Genomic DNA, 20,243 nt, shown 5'->3' with positions numbered 1-20,243 from the left:
GAATCAGGCAGCATATTGCGCTACGTGACCAGGGCGACCGGCTGCGACAGGAACGCGTGCACTTGTTGCACTTGTTGGCCCCCACTCCTATAGGCAGTCTGGTTTTTCTGGTTTATTTTTGTATGCTGCGACACGTCGCTATGCAGGAGGACAGGGAGTCACCTCTCAAGGGTACAAATGAGGTGATGAGCCGCAATGGCGGCAGTATGTGGTGCGGACAGGAGAGGGGAGCAGAGAATGGAGAAGAGGAGGAGGAGGGGGGAGCCACAATGGCGGCAGTGTGTGGTGCAGACAGGAGAGAATGAGGAAGAGGAGGAGGAGGCATGAGCCGCAATGGCGGCTGTGTGGGGGGGGGTGGGGAGAGCGGTGCCGCGGAGGAGAAGAAGGGAATGAGGAAGAGGTGAGGGAGGAGGAGGAGGAGGAGGGGGGGGGGGTGAACCATAATGGTGGCAGCGTGTGGGAGCATGAGAAAGTTCTGGGCTGCTGGGCTGAGGGCTGCATGCAAAGCTGGAGGGCTGAGCTGCTGCTCACGGCGGCGGTGGCGGCAGGGTCTCTTTTCGGGGGCTTGATGGGCTTTTTCAGAGGCCTTGATGAATGATGCTCCGCATGTGGGAAATCACTTGCAATCAGAGAGCTTGGCCTCATTGGAAAGTCTCTCCTTTCTCCCGTTACAGTGTTTCATTGTCAAATATGGAGGAGTGTCTGTGTTATACTGATGCATGCATGTTTTTATATGTGTTAATGCACAATACATGATGACGATGTTAAATGCAACAGATATGATTAAGATTTGTATATAATACTGCAAGTAAACAGTTGGAGCTAAGAACTCGACCAATGCTTTAATAGAAAGGCATTTTCAATGGTGTGACCTAGGTTAACAGCAGCCTGGGCTTTGTTTGAAGGGCTCGCTTTAATGTTTGATGCGAAGTTGAGAGGGGCTTTTCTTGAACCTGAGTGTGAGAGTATGTCAAGGAATAAAAGAGCGGGCCAACAAAGGAAATGCCTTTTTCATGAACATGCAGAAAATAAAGTAAGCCTCACCTTTGAAAGACAAATGCACTCTCGGCGTAGAGCGGGGGTTGCCATGACAACCGTAGACACATAAACTCAAGAGGAGGAGGGCCTGTGTCGTCTCCATAGCGATGACAGCCGAGTTAACCTTCTGAGACCTACAAAAGAGGTTAAGAGAAGTTGAGAACAAAGTACAGCTTGAACAGTAGCTGCTGAATTCCCCATTTAGTCGGCAGCGACTCCCCACTCCAAGCTTCTTACAGCCTGCAAATGAGCCTGATGTTTTTGCAATCCAGGAGCTACAGGTCAGTGCACACCAGTGAGAAAAACAGCATCGGCCAAACATTTTTTTTTTTAAATGCTCTCAGTCAGCCCAAGGAGATTAGCCTACTCCCATATTGCACTGTAAAAATCACCCACGCAGAAGAATCGACCCAAATGAAGACAGGGTATATACGGTAGAAGGGATATAGAAAAATGAAAGTGCAGACCCTGTATGTTCTTCTTTCTTAAATACTTTAATCAAACTTATTCAATCAAACTCAAATACTGCCACATGTCAGTCAAATAATTTATTCTTAAAAAAAAAATACACATATTGAGCCGAGAAATTGACAATTTCACACATCTCTCTCTCCCTATCTGCAGACGTCGTCCGTCAGATGTTTGCTTTATCGCGGAGCGGAGCAGCTTGGCCTGCGTGTGTGGAGCCAAACTCCGCTCCATCCCAGGCCACTGTGACAGTAACAAAGTGCTGGATTGTGTGGGAGAGGGCAGCTTAGGGTTTCTCCCTGCAGAAGTGACACGCTCCAAAAGAGATTAGAGAAGTATGCACTTGGAGAAAGGGTGGTGGAGAAAAAAGAAACGAGGAGAGAAAAAAAGGGAGTTCTTAAACGCTGGCTGCCAAATCCTGCCAGCTAATGCAAATCCCTGTCACACTGTCTTGGTTTAAATCTTTAAATTCTCAGTCTAGCAGCGGCAGCAGGAACCACAAATAAAGACAGGACGAAGGCGCGAAGAGGGCACCCCACCCCTCTCCCGTTGGCCCCTCCATGTCCGCGTCTACAAGCATGTCTGTTGGGGGGGGTGCGGGAGGGGAGGCCAGGGAGCCTACGCGTAAAGACCGAACCGCTCTCAGCTCCCTCTGGTTGTACGCGTAAAGACCGAACCGCTCTCAGCTCCCTCTGGTTGTACGCGTAAAGACCGAACCGCTCTCAGCTCCCTCTGATTGTACGCGTAAAGACCGAACCGCTCTCAGCTCCCTCTGGTTGTACGCGTAAAGACCGAACCGCTCTCAGCTCCCTCTGGTTGTACGCGTAAAGACCGAACCGCTCTCAGCTCCCTCTGGTTGTACGCGTAAAGACCGAACCGCTCTCAGCTCCCTCTGGTTGTACGCGTAAAGACCGAACCGCTCTCAGCTCCCTCTGGTTGTACGCGTAAAGACCGAACCGCTCTCAGCTCCCTCTGGTTGTACGTGTAAAGACCGAACCGCTCTCAGCTCCCTCTGGTTGTCAGGGCTAACCTTCAAGAGGATCTCCTGACCGCACCTTGTAATTTCACAACGTGGTTCTTTTTTCTCCCAGTGACTGACCTTCTAGTCCATCCAAGACCAAGCCCTGTGTGTGTGTGTGTGTGTGTGTGTGTGTGTGTGTGTGTGTGTGTGTGTGTGTGTGTGCGTGTGTGGGTTCTGGCTGTCTACAGTACATCAAAAGACTTCAGAGAAGTCTCAGTCCAACTCAGAGATTTACATGTATAACAGTAAAGTCTGTGCAAACTCGTGCTGTCAGTAGCATCACAAGGAAAATATGTCACCAACGCTTGTCAGGGGATTCTACTGACAGTATGACAGATTGAATATAGTGGTGAGAAACACATTGTAATACAATTCTAAAATATTTCACTGTAACACAGGAATAATTACTGTGTATTTAAATAAATAAGGTCTCTCTAGACTTCTAAAAAGTTATTTGATGAAACAAGGGATACTTGTTGTCTTTATAAGGTTCAGGCATTTAAACAAGCTTTGAGTGACTATGACATTTAGACCACATCACAAATATCCATGTCAGGATTTTCCTACCGGGCAGCAAATTATAGTATTTATAGAGTAGCTATTTTCTTTCACTTAAAAATAAAATTAGCAACTTTCATTTTCTAAGATGTTCCTCACCCATAATTAGCAAAAACAGTATTATCTTACTTGACTATTATACCGACCATTCTAAATGGTTACCAAATAAGCTTATGAAAATATATGTGGGCAAGAGAAGTTAGCTATGTCACTTTGGGTGAATGAGGAGTGCATTGGGTTGAGGCACTTTCCAGCGGCACCATATTCAGCATGTGAGGATGAGGATATACCCAGCACATGGAGCATATGTGTGTCAAAGCATCGAGGAGCAAAAGTGAACATACGACTTATGTTTAGAAGTCTGAACATGCCTACTCTCTAATTATGAGCCACAAGTGGCTGTGTGCTGGTTATTATCAGTCCCAGGGCAGTATGAATTTCAGAAAGAGGACCACACCTGCGCAGTGAAGACAGCGTAATGAGCCTTAGCAATGCAAACAGGCAGAGTCTTAGAATAGCATGATAGATACAGCCTCGCTGAGAGCACTCCTGACATACCGAGGAGGGCTCCGGCAGGGCAGGAGTCACTAGGCCACATCTTCTCTGCTCACACGGGGATATTCTTAGTGCACTGAGCAGTTATTTATGTAAATTTATAACAGTCTTCAGAAAATTATATATCACTAAACACTAAACAAACGCCTCACTCAGAGGCCATTTGAATTGCCCTCTGAGGCTTCTGCCGACGAAAGGAAAGATATAATTTCAGAACAATAGGCAGGGTGAGTAACTTGACACTGAGATAATGAAATATTTGTATTAGGATTTATCAAATGTCATGCCTCTGAGCATAGGATATGATGAGCCATGGTCAATGAAGGCGCCACTTTATACAACACTGATCCAATATCTATACAATACTGCAGTGTTATTCACACACCAGACACACCAGCAATGTTAAGTGTTTTAGTTGGAGCTGCAGAAGAAATCCATCTGCAGCTTCTTATCTGAAACCCACGCCGTGTCAATTAGTCCCACAGCAGAGGCTCTGCCAAAGGGTTCTGGCACTTCGGAGGACCTTTGATAGGATATCCTACATCCAAAAAAGCAACAATAAAACAGGGGGGGAGAGATAGAGAGAGAGAATGGCAGGACAGCAAGAGAGAAAGAGGGATAGAGACAGGGTAAGATAGAGGGAGGGGTGTGTGTGAGAGAGAGAGAGAAAAAGAGAGACAAAGAGACAGAGGGAGAAGAGTGTCTGTAAATTACATTTGAGAGTATGAAGGTAGAAGACAAGCATGGAGTTTTCAACACAAGAGCATCTAACACAAGAGCACCTACGAGTCAGTTCTCAGGCCATGCATTATAAACGGATGCTTGCACAAAAGATTAATGTCCAAAAAAATCAGCTATATTTCACATTTACCTCTATTCTTCCACCAACAGCATGACCAAAAATGCATAGCGTTCCTACTCCTCCATATGTGCCTGAATCGTTTGCAAGACCTTGACAAATGGAAAATTACTTTCCATGAAAACGGGATAGATCATGAAAATGGCTTGCAAAGGGTATCTGCCCTTTGAAAGGACTGAACACATGGAAAGTATAGGTCATGCAGCAGAGCCGGCATGGAGGAGAGTGTAGGACTTTCACTACCAGGCAAAGAGATACACTCTCTTTTCAGGGCTGAAGGAGATGAAGTCTTTGTTTAGTTGTTTCTACCACCCCCCCCCCCCCCCAAAAAAAAAAAAACTATTCAGAGAGGCGCCCATTGAAGCGAATCACTGAACTGTCATGGCGAGGGGCCACTAATCCACTACGGGACAGAACGGTGTTGAATTTTAGGGTCAGTTTGTCGTGAAAAGCACTTTTACCTCTGGTAGAGAAAGGACTGCTGACTCTGAACCTGATTTCCACTGAGGAATGTCTTCTGTGTGGTGCAGACAAAGGCTGGCCTTGAGAATACCCCCCCCCCTCAAATGAACAGAGACTGAGACTGAGAAATCTACAGCTATGGTCCCAGAATCCTGCACGGCAGATGAGACCATCATCACTACGGCCACACGGCACAACACATTTTGCGCAGTAGGAATGTATTCAGTGTGTGAGTCCTTTTCTTTGTCAGCTAACGGATAGATCAGGATGTCAGAAATCATAACATGTACATGTATCTCCCAACTGGGATCTCAACTCACATGGTGCCACTAGAGCGTTGTCAGTCAGAAGGGGGTTAACTTTCACAGAATATCTCAGCTGGACCAGAAAAGACAAGGACAAATCACTTCCAATATCCATCGACTGGCAGAGACAGAGCAGGCTACTCCTCTTCATTTCCTCACTCTCATTTTCATCTATTTTTTTTCTCACAAAACAAACTCCTGCCTTTCTTTAAACCCTGGAAGCTTCTGATTTCCTCTTCACGGAGAGAGAAAAATGGAAGCTGATACAGAATCTGTTCACTTCTTAAGAACTGATGACTGTATTTGATTACTACAAAAAGGGAGGACTCTTTGTTTCCATTGAATTTTTAGTCAGTGAAGCAAAGCAGAGCCAGGACCTGGCAAGATGAGAGCAAAGTAATGAATCCCAAATGAATAGCCCCGTTCTCCCCTGGATTTTGCAACAACGCTGAAGAGCTGATGTCAGAGGCTCCTCAGTATCCAAAGTTCAGGTTTGGAGCGGATTGTTTCGTGATCAAACTGCCCTTTCAAGAAATAATTGATGTCAGATAATAGTATAATAACTGCCCACATAGAGTTAGAATTTAGAACTCACAAAGTATACATTTCTCAAAATGGCTCTGCTACATCTGCTAACTGACACACTCCAGTTTAGCCAAGGCCAAAATTAAATACATGATTTCACTTAGTTTAGCTTCTTTTTCGTGACATAATGTCAAACAACCCAGGGTTTCAGAATGTTCACTTAGTGGTTTTAGTGTTGACATACACAGGGAACATGAGGTAAATCTCATGGGCAGCTTGTAATCTTCCACAGTAACAACCAAGGATCTGCTTTTTTTGTGCCAGAAATCAATATATCCCTACATGCAGTGTAACAATAGTCATGCAGTGTACTAATGAAGTCACTCATCTCATAATGAGTTTATAAATAGTCAAGTATCCACAAATAAGCCGTGAAAGTAAATTAGATTACAGAGGGGTCATGTTTTGTTCAGTATTAGAAGATTGTGGCTTTGGTTTATGTACATGAAAAACAGGTTAAATGCTTAAGTTGCAATTCAAGCATGCCCTTCAGGAGCTAAATACCACAACATCTCCTTGATGTTTAGCAGGTAAATTGCGTAAAGCCCTGTAATCCTTTTTCCTGAGGAGAAAGACTGTGAAAGTCTGAGGCTGGGTGGAAGTTAAAGGAGGACCTCCTGAGCTGCTTTCAGTGAAGATGGCAGCTTTTTATGGCATCAAAAATGAGTCTTTTCTAAATATACCGGTAATAGTTTTCCGTGAGAGAGTTGGTACTAAAAAGTTCCAATGATATAGCTGTATTTTAGTTAAGATTATAATAGAATTTTGTCATGGAATCCTAACCAAATAGCTTACTTGTATGTTTTAGCAAGCTACACCCATTGATATAGACACAGTGCATTTTTTTTTCAAGACAGAATTCATAAGCTTTATCCTCTCCTAAATGATGTGGGTGTGAATTATCTGTAAGGCAAATTGTTATATTTCTACCGATTTGAATGTCCAGAGTAAGTTCTGATAGTAGTGACAAACTGCATATGTTTTTCTAGGTCACCTGGTCTCATGGGACATACGAGCCCATAAGGAACCATCTCTCTGTATGTGCACACCACATTACTGGCATGAACACCATCTCCCGTCTTCATACTTCAGTCTGCAGAGATGGCCATAATTATTTCCCAAGGAGGCTAAGTAATATGAAATGCACATTTTCTGTCACATTGAGCAGTCAGGTTGGCTGCAAATGGGTTTTGTAGACTGAACTAAGAGGTTTGTGGAAGGTTGTTGGAGATAACTTAGTTTAGTAGTGCACTCATGACTAATAAATCACTAGTCTGTAAGAACACTGAAACTCTGTCATGGTGGGTGTTGAGAACAACCAGTTCTCAACATAATCCAGGCAACACTAAATCATCTAAGCCTTGACACGTTGCACTGAGATTTGACAGACCCTTCCCTACTGGACAAGTCAGCCCAAATCCTGAGGTCATATTTCCTATGCCTGAGGGAAGACCCTCCCAAACTCTCCTTTCCTTTTTGGGGGGGTGCTGGAGGTTTAACCAACGCCTGTCAATTAGAGACAAATATGATTCTCCGGGGATGAAAGAAAGGGTAACATGAGTGTGTGGCTCAGCAATCAGACCCTTGGGGTGAGCGGGAACAGGGCAAAGGCCAGGCTTACTGGGGCAGTGCAGCAGTAAACCTCTCTCCTAAAGCCTACAAAAAAAGCACAATGGTAACAAAGCTAGCAGTGGCTAATTAGCTTTGCACCTGACTCTTAAGCCCTGAGATCTGGGGGTTTGAGCCTGGGGAGGGTGAATCTTCCTCATAACAAAGGAAGCAGGGTGAAAAGACCCCGAGGCTGGTCTGGGAGCGGAAGAGGTGACCCCCTTGTGGGCACCTTCCATCAAATTTGGACTTTGGCTGCCCAAACGCTAAGCCCGAGATTGAGGGGTTTTAGGCCAAGGAAGCTAAATTGTGCTCTTGGAGTCGCAAGCGAGCAGGGGCATAAACCGGAGACCCTGAGGCGTGCTGGGAGGCATAACAGCCAGTCCGCCTCTCCAAACAAGCCAGGCAAGGGAAAGGGAGAGAGAGCAAGAGGGAGCGAGAGGGGTGGCAGGGCTGAGCTGTCGACGCGAGATCTCATTAGCGCGACCCTGTCGGGGAGGAAGCCACCTGCAGCAGGCTTGGAAAGCGGCCCCAGGAGGAAAGGAGACTTGGACAGGGGGGTCCACCAGGGTCGGATTTCCACATCACGAGCACGAGAGGGGAGGAGGAAAAACTGCAACAATAATTTACAGGGTGCTCCAACACACTGCTGTTAGCAAAATAACGCCACCCTATGCAACCCTACCACCCAACCAAGCACCTCCACCGCACCTAATAAGTAGAAGCATAGCTGTGGTAAACAGTGTAGGAGCTCTTAAAACATTTATTTGAAAGGGAGAATTTAAAGCATCTGGGATGTGGGAGTGCTAAAAGGTATTCGCACGCTCTCTCAGGAGCTATCTTTTCTAAAATGAGTACCTTCTAAGCCGCACCGATATTTTAAATATGCATTTGCATGGCCATAAATACTTAGCCTGTGCTAGCTGCACAACATAAATTTCCGATCTTGACTGTTGCAAGTTCATCAATTGGGAAATTCAAATAAATACATACAATTAAAAGTCATTCACTCTCTCCCAGGCTCTTCTTTGGTGTTTGCACATTTCGACCTGTCAACAGCTCTTTAATTCAGAGGAGAGGACGGCATGTCTGCGAACAGAGGGGACACAAGCTTCATTTATCAGTGGCCGGTCTGCTGACACAGAAATGGAATGGTTCATTCACAAATAGCCCCATATGTCGACTGGTGTTCTATCTGTCTGCAGACATAAACGCTTGAAATAACATACACGTTAAGTACAGGACCTCTCTAACAGAACGACTGATTGCCATTGTGATTTCTTTTTTTACATCACGTCTAAAAGGAATTTCTTTATTGAGATGAGCCACAGAGAACTCCAACTGCCATAAACTGAGTAGTTGATTCATACAATTTGGAGCTCAATGGATCTTGCTATTTCAAACAGCGAAGGCGAAGAGGCCTTTCCCCAGGAAGAGGGTCTGCCACTCCTTGTGCGCTGGCCTGAGGTCCACTGTTTAATCCAGGCCGCGTGGTGAACTTTGGAACTGTCCGCTAAGCTTCCCCACTCTTAAAGACCGGATTCAGCACCTCTCTTCAAAAGGCCGCTAAGCTCTCGCCATCTTATCTGGTCCCCTTTGAAGTCCCCAGTGCCGATGACCGGTTCTCGCCCTTTGCACGACAACAGTTGGGTTGTTTTGCTGTTCCTATCGTACAAGACAATGATTTGTTGACTCTAGGCAGCAGCAAAAAAAGGAAACTGAAAGTTCAGTAGTAGGTATGAAAATATCCTCTATTAGGATGAGTTCAGCTATGCTAAACACTTCCTATTTCAGGGCTTTTTTCTTTTAAATTGCACCACAAGGTGATTTGCATTTTCTCCCTTGTGTATATGTCACAACAACCACCTCAAATCCATGGCAAACCTGTCTGCCAGTTTTCACATACTTAATTAACAGGGCGGCAGCAACCCAGTGTGAGCTGCCCTGTGTGACACTACAAAAGGGGCGCTCTTGCGTCATTTGGCATTTATGCACTTCATCAAGCATCCCGCCCATGTCTCTCTGTGTGTAATCCTGCCTCACCCACCACCCGCCTTCACCACACCCCGCCCCCACCCACCACCACCCAGCGCTTCATCCTTCAAAGCGCAGACCTGCTGCTGTAATGGTATAAAATGAGCGATAGAGCATTAGAGAGCCATTCCACTGGCAAGAGATCAGAATGAAGGCAAGTGATGGTTGGTGAAGTGTGTATGTGTGTGTGTGTATGTATGTATGTGTGTGTGTGTGTGTGTGTGTGTGTGTGTGTGTGTGTGGGGTGGGGGGTTGGGGCAGAGAGATCATCCACACCCTTACTCGCCCTCCCATCACATTCCAACACCTGTTTCAATGGGGGCTTGCTCTTTTCATTTGCACAATAAACACCGGATTCCTCTGCAATTATCTGAACTTTGTGTCCCGGCTATTTATATGCTCACAGCTGTTTTCCAGCATCAGATACTGTTTATGATGGAACATGATTTTATTTACTGCCCTGTGACGTCAACATTTGTCATCTGCCCAGGTACGGAACGTGATAGGATTTGCACTGTCTTTCGGAGCATTAAGTGATTGTGTCTCATGCATATCATAAGCAGCAGGTACCTTAGACCACCAGGGTTATTTTAAGCCCGCTGTATATTATATCCAAGGCTGATACAAGTGCAGACACTTTGCGTCAACCATCTGGCTCATGGCATGAAAACCGATAACAATGGATTTTTTCTCACAGCCTTTATTTCATTAAAAGTCAGCAACACCTATTACACTACATACAAAAGTGAGGAAAGAAAGTGTCCTTGAAGAAGTAATCAAGGCAAACATTCAATACTGAATCAACATGACTACAGCAGGGGCAAAGAAGTAGGATATAGCAAAAGGGTAGGGGTCAAATTAGACTTTAGAGACAATGTACAGTCCGGGGGTGGGGTGGGTGGGGTGGGGGTACTTGAACATGAATATTAAATAACATAATTTAAAAAAATATATTAGTATTCAGACATTGACGTCAGATAATAGACAGCCATCATCCACCCGTGACTGCACCGTATCCGCCTGCGGTGTGCTCTAAGCTTTCAGTCCAACACTGGGAAAGCCTAACAACCTTGTGGTTTTCTTTTGTGTCTGAATTTATTTTTATGAGTCTGGCCCTTCATGTCATAATTTATGGCTCCACACAGTGCGACTTTCTTTTGTCTCTTCTTTTGAAAATTCTCCCTGCTCAGTGAACACAGACAGTGTGACGGTCCCCTCTCTCAAAGCAACTGCGGTACAGTAAGGTCCTCCACTGGCATCAGCCCAAGAATCCCCAGAATGGGGGCTTAATACCCCCTGGGCTGACAGCTGCATGGATTAGCTACCCTTGCCCGCTGTCATTGACGCCCCTGTATTGTGCCTTTCCCTGTAAAAGCCGCACCAGAATTAGGCGGGAGAGTCATTGGGGAGGGGGCCGGGGGTTAGCATTCTAAAGTCATGTCAGGTGCTTTTTCGGTGTTTGAAGTCCTGGTGACATGCACAAGTGCGTTTGTGGCTTCCACTCTACAATATTTATAAGGTATTAATGCTATGTAATCACAGCCGACAAGTCACTGCACTGCCAGTAGCAGAGCAGCAATAATATTAGAAAGAACTCTGTCCTTCCTGCAAAGAGAAAGGGTATTGCAGCCATGGTCTTTGTGTATTTTTGGTACCATTGGGCTTCTGTGCAATGCTCATTCTAAATATGTACAAAGACCCTACAAATAGACACTCTGAAATTGAGTCTTAAGCCATCTGTGTGGCCATCCTTTGAAGCCTTTGAAGACACACAAAGGAATACAAAATAATATAAAATAATGCATGGTGTATATAAAAACATGTTTGTATGTAAGTAAACTATTACATAAATTATAAATAGTATATAAACGTTATATTATATATACCATACTATATATATCATACTATATAAACCATAACTATTACGATATCATAGCATCTATCAATGTATTTCTTCTTACCAAAACTGACTGCCAGTGAGAAAGCCTCGTATGGCAAGGACACTTGCTCCAAAAGTGGCACGCTGCCATAGTCACCAGTATCACTAAATTATCACTTTCATACCCTCTCCCCCTTCCTCTTGACCCCTGGGAGCCCAGACTGGCCCCCGTTTGACCCCCCCCGTATCTCGTCGCAGCCGTCATGACGACCGTCTCAAGAGGACTGTTGTATTTGCCGAGGGGTGGAGCCTGGCAACCGCCTGACTGCACAAGATCCTCGATGACAAATGTGAGACACAGAGTGTCGGGGAGTGTTGACGACTGGGAGTCAGAGCAGTAACTAAATGGATATCACAAAATCCGACAGCCACTTCACAGTCTACTCTTAATAAAAAGCGACAAAATACAAAGTTCTTTTTACAGTATGCCACATCTCATGAGGGCAGAGCTGTTTGAAAATGCCAGGATTAATGTCTGAAATGTCATGGCTATACTGGGTGGTGGTGTTTCGTGCTTTAGAGGCGTTAAATGCAATGACAATTATATGAAGGAAAAAGAGAGTATTGTAAAGCAGACTTAGTTTTAAAGACTTTGGAGATTTTACATAATTATCTTTAGTCTGGAAAATGAAACAGCTCCGATTTGTGGTCTAGGGACACTCCCTGGTATGAACAAGATAAGAGAGATTGCGAAACTAATTACAGACCAAGAGGAGAAGGATTTATGTGCGTTATTAGTGAAAATAATGTATCCTTATTTTAACACGAACATTTTATCAACACCAGCACCAGATTTAATTATCCTTATCAGGCAGTTGGAAAAAGTGGGAGAGTGACACCTAACCAAATGAGAGATTTTCTTTGACTCTACTGCCAAACAGCCTTTAATTCAAACAATTGCATTTAAACCTTGACCAAAGGTCTTTAATCTTATGGCAGGCTGTACCTCTCACGCACTAATGAGTATTTCATAGCATGTGTCTACTTCACCATCTACAACATGTCAAGAGAAAATTATTCTCAATACTCGTCCTCAGTGCAAAACAGCTGAAGGACTGCAATCAATTTTATTTCAGTTCCCTGTGTAATCAAAGCCCCTTGAAAATACAAACGAGTTGCTTTCTGTGTGCGAGAGAGGCTTGAACAAAGAAAGTCCATATCTCTTTGAAAACGCCAAAGTTTTGGATCAATATTTCACAGCAGACACTGAGGGCAAAGAGGCTGGGCTGGGAAGAAAATCAGAGGTAGACTATCCCTTGAGGGTACACACCTTCTCTTTGTGGATGCTAAACAGCAAGTTCTTAACCCTGAACAAACATAATAAAACTACCTTTGCTTCTTAAGGGCTGACTTCAATGCAATCTTCCATGCAACTAACGTCTAAAGAAATGCTGGCAGTAATAACTCTGAAGTGCTTAAAAACAGCATTTATTATCAGTTCTTCAAAATGGTTAAATATTTAATGACTTCTGACACATGAGGGATTCAATACTTTGTTGATACATGGATTCAGTCATCTAGTTATGTAGTGTTTTCTTTTTTTTACTTTGGAATAGATGATAGAGATGCTCAAGGTTACTCAAATCTTTCATTAATTTTTCTGATGTTGCTAAGAAAGTCAAAATGATAGATGTTCTTATGAAGTCATCCTTTAATATTTAACCCACTTGAAGGACATGGACATCATAACAGCTGTACAATCATAACCGCTAAGAGCGTTTTCATGTTTTTTTCTGGTATATTTGAGAATGTACCACTCACAAAGTGCAAGACTTTACGCTCTACCACACAGCAAAAAAGTCAAGAAAAGTGTTATGCCACCATTCATATCAATACAATATTATATTTCACCTCAAAATGGTATGGATTGTACTGACGGTGTGAATATTATGTGCATGTATAGGTATGTAAACTGAATAAATACATAAAACATATTATTGTGGGGTTACTGATGTGCTAGGAAGTCTATGACGTAGACCTATGATCTATGATGAGTAGCATTCCACACCAGTGCTGTGTATCTTTAAGCAAATATCATTTTAGAGGACATCAGAATGTCTTGAATGCATGTACATGTATATTATATGTATGTGATATGTATGTATGTATGTATGTATGTATGTATGTATGTTTGTAGGCCTATGGTAAAGCATAAGACCTTCTTGTTACAAAGCAATACTTGTACGATTAATAGCCTACAGATATTTCCTGTCTCTCTAAGTCTTGACCAGGGAGAAATTCAGGGACAGTTTCATGCAGGACATCTGAAATAATGGAAAGCTGAGGCGACAGCGATCTATGAAAATATGAGGATGGAAGATCGCAGGTCACAGGGCGATTTGCTTTTAAGTTAAGATACATAATGTATAACCACTTCAGCCAAGAAACCGACGCGTGCATGAATTATACAAGCGCCCACTAAAAAGAGAACACATAATGTGCATTTCAAATTTCATTGCTCTGTTTTCAAAAAGTTACAGTGTGATGGTAACTTCACTGAAAGTGCATTTAATAGGAAAATGTCTCTTTTAGAAACGCGAATATGCGTGCAAAGAGCAAATGGTGGTCCTCACAACTTGACAGGCTAAATGCAACTTTTATCAGCATACTTAACTGAACTTCAAACAACACAGTTAAGAAAGTAATTTTCAAAGTAGAGAAAGAAATTGCCAGAGATCAGGATGATGAGTGACCACACTGAAGGCTATCACAGGTTACACTCCATCATTCATAAGGATGCATTCTTTAAAGCTTTGCTTTAAACGAGTCCTAAAAATGTTCACTGTCAAGATCGTTCCATATCCCAGCTCAAAGCTTAGTTTTAAAACAAGTTTTGTCACTCTTTATAGCGAGACTTGTAGACATCGTGTGACAAATAATGATTAGGTAAAAAGCGACTTACTTGAAAAGCAGGTAGGATAACTCCTGAAAACTGCGGCGGTTGAAGATGTTACATATCGTGGCACTGTACGGATGTCCAATACCTACGGGTAGGCTATTACTTGAGCTACAGAAATCCCTTCAAATAACGACCGAATTTATTTTTGTTTTCTTTTGACAAACGTTATTATGCTGTATGAAAACCTGCTGAAGAGCAAAGCGTTTAATAGTTTGCGAAAGTTCCCAGAGAATTGCATCAAATTTCGTCAAACAGTAACGAGAGCTTGTCCGGGGTGACTAAGAGTGTCAAATTTTCATTTTGAAGTTTGTTCGCGTATACATATCCCAGGAATATTCCTTAACAAACTGACTTTTTTCGTCTAAGGCTTCCGTCAAGTACTGGCAGGTGTTGAGGGTTTGGTGTTGTAGCTCTCTCAGTCTCTCTGTCGCTGAGCCGCTCTTTCCCATTTCTGTTACCTCTGTGAGAGGCAGTCAGCCGTGTCACAGTTAACCAGATCTTTGCCAGAGCAGAACATCACAATTGATTGCGAAAAGAGTCAACAACCGAGACATACAGCGATGTCTGTGTTTTAGTTAGGCTACTTGCAAAGTGAACTTGTTTATTTCCAGTATATTTTAAAGGCTCTTTAGACTTTATCATTACCATATCCATTTGTACAGTGGCATTGTCTGATATAGGCTATTTGTCGTGCCCCTCTCTCTAAGACAACCAGGAATGTAATGCATAATCCACCTTACGTGTATCCACAGGGGGACCCATGTAGCAGGATTATAGGCCTAATAAACCATATAACCAATATAGTGGCATACCTTCCATATCTTTGTTTATTCCTGCATATGGTAGCCTATACGTGTACGGACGTCTTCTTTGTTGGTTTTCACATGTAGCCTACATTCTAATTTAAAAATCTACAGTGGATGTAAGTTTGTATTTGAGACATTTCATTGCCCATAGAGATAACTTCCATGTGAGGTTCACATAGGGATGAGCTACCATGTCAGGGGTCTGAGTCTGTAAAAACTGTTGAGATGGCTCGGAACAGGACTATTGGGGAGTAGGGGGTGTTTGGGTCAAGACCTCTCTATTATGTTATGGCAGTGTGACTGAGATGGCTGAACGGTCTCACAGCCCTGCAAAAGTACAGAGGGAGGGCCACAGAGTTATAAAGTTCAGTATGCTCCGCTGGTTTCATTCAGGTGTGAGGCCACTTGGAGAGAGGCCAGGAAGCAGATTAAAATGGTTGCAGTCACAGCACGCAGTCTGTGATGTGTCAATATACACAGTCTGTGAATGTGTGTGTGTGTTTGTGTGTGTGTGTGTGTGTGCATGTGTGTGTGTGTGACTATATGTCTGATTGACTGATTTACAGCTTTATAGGCTGTTTGAGTCTTGTATTTTCAGTGGAGAAAATATGTAAATATGTACTGTGCGCACATGTTTGGCAGTTACTATTTGAATAGATTAGACAGTTTTCTGTCAAATTACTGTCATTTTACATGTTGTTTGCAATTTATGTGTTGTGGCAGCTACATAAGAGTGTAGGAGTAACAGATAGAATGCAAGAGTTCTGGAGAGAGAGAAAGAATGACAGAGAGAAAGTAAGGAAGAAAGAGAGTGGTAGAGGGAGGAGAGAGTGAGACAAGAGTATAACAAGAGAGAAAGTTAGGTAGGGAGCTAAAGAAAGAAAGAAAATAGAGGAAAGAAAGGAAGACAAAACAAGTCAGAAAGAGAGGGAGGGGATATGGCCGAGGTGGCCTCTAGGTTCGTGCAGTGAGTCCTGAGGAGACCCAAAGCTGTCATTGTGTTCAATGGCAGCATAAGGGAATGGGGAGAAGTGTCTAGGGATTCCTCACATTCCTGGACATCCAATCTCTGTGGCACACAACAAGAGACCTAGGGGTAACCAGGAGGGGGGATTAGAGAGAGAGAGAGAGAGAGAGAGAAAGAAAGAGTAAAAGACCTCTCACTCCGCCTGTGTGTTCTCCCAAAATACACCAGGTCTCAAGCCTGGCCTTTGTGCTGGGGGTCACTCCACCATGCTGCAGGGCTGGAGGCCTATTGCCCTCTCAATCACGTTCACTTCACTGGGCTGGCCAGAGAGCACGGAGGTGTGTTGACCAACTTGTGAGGGCCTCTCTGACCTGTTGAGATGGTCACGAACACTCTCTTTTGTAACACAGGCAGAGGAGCCCATTGGGGATTACTGATATGTATGGATTGTGACAGCACACACAGGCTACTTTATGCTGTCAACAAGCTCAAATGTTGCTTGTGAACTTGTTACTTATCAAATAGCTGATTTTCTGTTATGTGTTAAGTGTGGTGCTGCTGCACAATCTTCTTTTACCATGGAACATGAAGTGAGAAAATGTGTGAATAATCTATCTATCTATCTATGTATCTATCTATCTATGTCTATGTATCTATCTATCTATCTATCTATCCATCTATTGCTATGTTGTAATGGTCACACATTTTCACTGTTTGTAACTGTAATATAAAGCAACATTTCAAGACTTTTACTAGGCCTTGCACAAATGACACCATGTGGAAGTAGTCATGCACACAACACACACACACACACACACACACACACAAACACAGACACACACACATACCCCACCCCTCACACAAATACACACAGTAGCACTGGCATGGTCAACAGCCCACCCCCCCCAAACACACACACTCTTTGCCTTTCACATCTGAACACTTGAAAAAGAAGTAATTTATAGACCATGAAGAGCAACACTGGGACGTTAACTGGTAGTCTGTTTTCTCGGTTGTCTGTAATTACACCCATATTACACTCTCCACACAGTGTTCACTCAGCTCTCTGGAACCCGGGGTCCATTTGTAACAGCAATCTGCCACATGAGGCAGGAAATACTGTCTCTGTGGCATAGGGCGTAGCAGTGGAGTCCACCCAGGGCACAGCTTTGGTAGGATATCCTCTGTGTGCACACTGACATGAGGTCCTCGTGCGGTCTCTGTGGGTGGTGTACTCTGTTACACCTTCCATCTTCCGCTGCAGGGAAATGACAGCATTATTCTGGGCAGGGTTGTATAGGTTCATGCCAGCCCTTAACATGTGGCACACCCTGTTGTGCCTTTGCGCATTTGCGTAATATTATGCAATAGACTGCATAGACTCTTTCACCTTTGACTTTACATTGTTGTTAAAGCATGTCTCCATAAGTAGGTAAATGCATTCGAACATGTGAGTTATTTAAAAGAAATACATTGATCTATCTTAGATTTCTAATCCATACCATCTGACATTTCAATCTATATATTCTGTTTTTCAGTCTTTGCCGTCTCTTCACTGCTTCCTGAAATATATTCTGTTTAATTTCTCCCCCATATGTTCACATATGCCTTGTGCAAACATATTGTGTCACGTATTGCTTTTTACAAAGCAGTGCGCTTGTATTATCTTTAATAACATGGATTAAGGTGGACACTGGTAATTTAGAGGAGATAAGATGAGCCGTGACCAGAATTGAAAACATCAGAACGCTGACTGAGTCATGGGGGATATATCCTGATGTTTTGTTTTTTTATGTGTGACCAGATATCAGGTTGGTTTCCTCAGAGGGAAATGGATAATTTCCCAGATCTGATGAGAACAGGAAAGAGGGTGACGGCCTTAAGTCCCCACCTGTATCTCTGGCTCGGCCGTTCCCACCAGACATCCACCCGTGACGGCCAGTATGGCTGGGGGCTATCGGCAGCTTCCTCACATGGGAATCCAACACTCTCAAAGTCATGTCCTTTCTCTTTACACTCTTTGTTTGTCATTCTACCTCATTCTTTCATCCTCCCTCTCTCTCTCTCTCTCTCTCTCTCTCTCTCATTGCATTCCTCTCTCTGTTTTTATCTGTTTCCACCTGTCTCTCATTCTTTTCCATTTAACTGTCTCTATCTCTCTGTCCCATCACCTTCAACCCCTCCCACCCTCCACCCTTTTTTGTTATATGATAGCCTTTAGAATGTACAGCACACTAACCATAGTTACAACAGAGGGAAATGACCTAAGGGAGGCACGCTGTATTTAAATGCAGTGATTGATTTGAAGAGCCCAAGCAGAAGGGGAAAGATCTGCTGTCCCACTTGTATTAGCTAGTGCCGAGCTGTTTTCATAAATGTTTCACACTGACAGGCTCTTTTAGCAGAGAGGTTAAACAAATTACCTCATTCTCTGTGATTTATGAAGAAAGATTGTGTGTATCTGTGTGTGTGTTTGTGTGTGTGTGTGTGTGTGTGTATGAGAGAGAGAGAGAATGAGAGAGAGGCAGACAGAGAGAAAGAGAGAGGGACAACACACACACAAGAGAAAGAGACAGAAAGCAAAAGAGAGAGAGAGAGAAATACATCAGGCATTTTGAACATCAGCCAGCAATTTAGGCGAAATTCCTTTAAGACTTCGAGAGCAAGATGGCAAAAGTAATGACAGTGCACTGACTGCAGAGATTGCACGGCCCATTTCTCTTGAGAAATGATAAATCTGTCACATCCTAATGTCAGTGGAGGAAACTGCCTAAACACAGCAGCTGTTAATGCTGCATTTACACCTAAAAGAATCATGCTCTTCCTCTGCCCTAGGTCTCGAAGTGAATTTAGTCTGATAAGCAGAAGCACCATTTTTCCCGCATCACTCTTGCTCTCTATCCTCCTCCTCTGTGACTTTAATGTGTGTGTACAGTATACTATTCAACATATTGTTTCACTGAATAGTCGTGTTCAATGACAGGTTCACCCTCTGACAATCCAGAGGAAGTGTTCCTCATGAGCCATTGTGGTTAAACAGCTTTCCACTGTATTTCAAGTCCAATCAACGTCCAATTACTTGGTGATGCTCTTGCCAAAATCCACACAGTCCATGTGTGAGTGACATTAACCAATCTAATGGATACGCGTATGAATTGCAATGAGCATATTCGACTGAGTGCCGAACGCATTGTTTGCAATTAATCACCGTAATTTATTTGAACGTTTTTTCTGGTATTCTTGTGAAATGTGCTGTTTGGTATTCAGCTTGCCACCGCCCGGCAATCAACAGACACGTTTGAGCAACAACCACATTCCTTTGAGGTTGTTCTCATTAAAAAAGGGGGTATTTTGGGCATTGGCAGCCACTTTTTTCTTTCTCTCTCTCGCTTTAACCAAATCACTTGGCCTCTCCTGGGCTCATTTGAATGATGGGGATGGGGAAGAGACTGGGGGGGGATGGGGTATTGAGGGGGAGGAGACGGGGGTCGGCCAATGCCGCCTTTTCTATAAGACTCATCCATCTCGCCTGCATATTTTTGTCAGATCCTGGGAGATGGGGGTGGGATGTGGGGGGGTATGTGGAGGGTGTGTGTGTGTGTGTGTGGGGGGGGGGGGCTAATTATCCAGCTATCCGTCTTTCTCTCTCTTTACCCTAATCTCTCTATACCCTCTAACTCCATCTTTGGGAGTGCAGTTTGTGTATATGTGAATGTGTGCGTATGTTTTGTGTGTGTGTGTATGAGTGCTTTAGTATGTGTGTGTGCATGTATTATCTCTGTAGAGCCCTCTGCTGTGTACGCAGGAGTAATGAATGTGTGTTGTCATGCGTGTAAGATTGTTTATGGAAGGGTGCTGGTATCATGATCTCTAGGTGACGTCTCTGTCTCGGTTAAACTCCAATAAACACCAACACCATTCCACTTAATTTCAGCTCATTGGAAAGCCCTGGACCAGAAAAAAACCAGCATGTCTGTGCATGTAATGAAAACATCAACCGACAAACACTGCCATTGTGTGTGTGTCTGTGTGTGGTCATTTGTGTTTGTGTGTGTGTGTGTGTGTGTGTGTGTGTGTGTGCGCATGGGTCTGAAAAAGCCCACAAGCACCCCAAATCTATCCTTGATGAGTTACTATAA

At 43.7% G+C, this 20,243-nt stretch overlaps 1 protein-coding gene across 1 annotated transcript in view; it reads right to left on the bottom strand.

The window, feature by feature from the left end:
* sema3gb (sema domain, immunoglobulin domain (Ig), short basic domain, secreted, (semaphorin) 3Gb) overlaps nt 1–14,732 on the bottom strand; it is a 30,373-nt gene extending 15,641 nt beyond the window's left edge. The window contains exons 1-2 of the mRNA XM_076277554.1: nt 14,335–14,732; nt 1,045–1,172 (exon numbers count right to left, since the gene is read on the bottom strand). Of these exons, the coding sequence (XP_076133669.1) occupies nt 1,045–1,141 (97 nt within the window). The 5' untranslated portion in view covers nt 1,142–1,172; nt 14,335–14,732. The remainder of the gene's footprint in view (nt 1–1,044; nt 1,173–14,334) is intronic.
* Between the last annotated feature and the right edge of the window lie 5,511 nt (nt 14,733–20,243).

This window comes from Alosa pseudoharengus, unplaced genomic scaffold (assembly GCF_046254945.1).
Source record: "Alosa pseudoharengus isolate Yale_2024_CS ecotype anadromous, Long Island Sound unplaced genomic scaffold, YU_APseudo_1.1 YU_APseudo_1.1_scf_9, whole genome shotgun sequence".
NCBI classification, from domain to species: domain Eukaryota; kingdom Metazoa; phylum Chordata; class Actinopteri; order Clupeiformes; family Clupeidae; genus Alosa; species Alosa pseudoharengus.
Note: the sequence above shows the minus strand (reverse complement) of the source record. Positions and strands in the feature narration are given on the sequence as shown.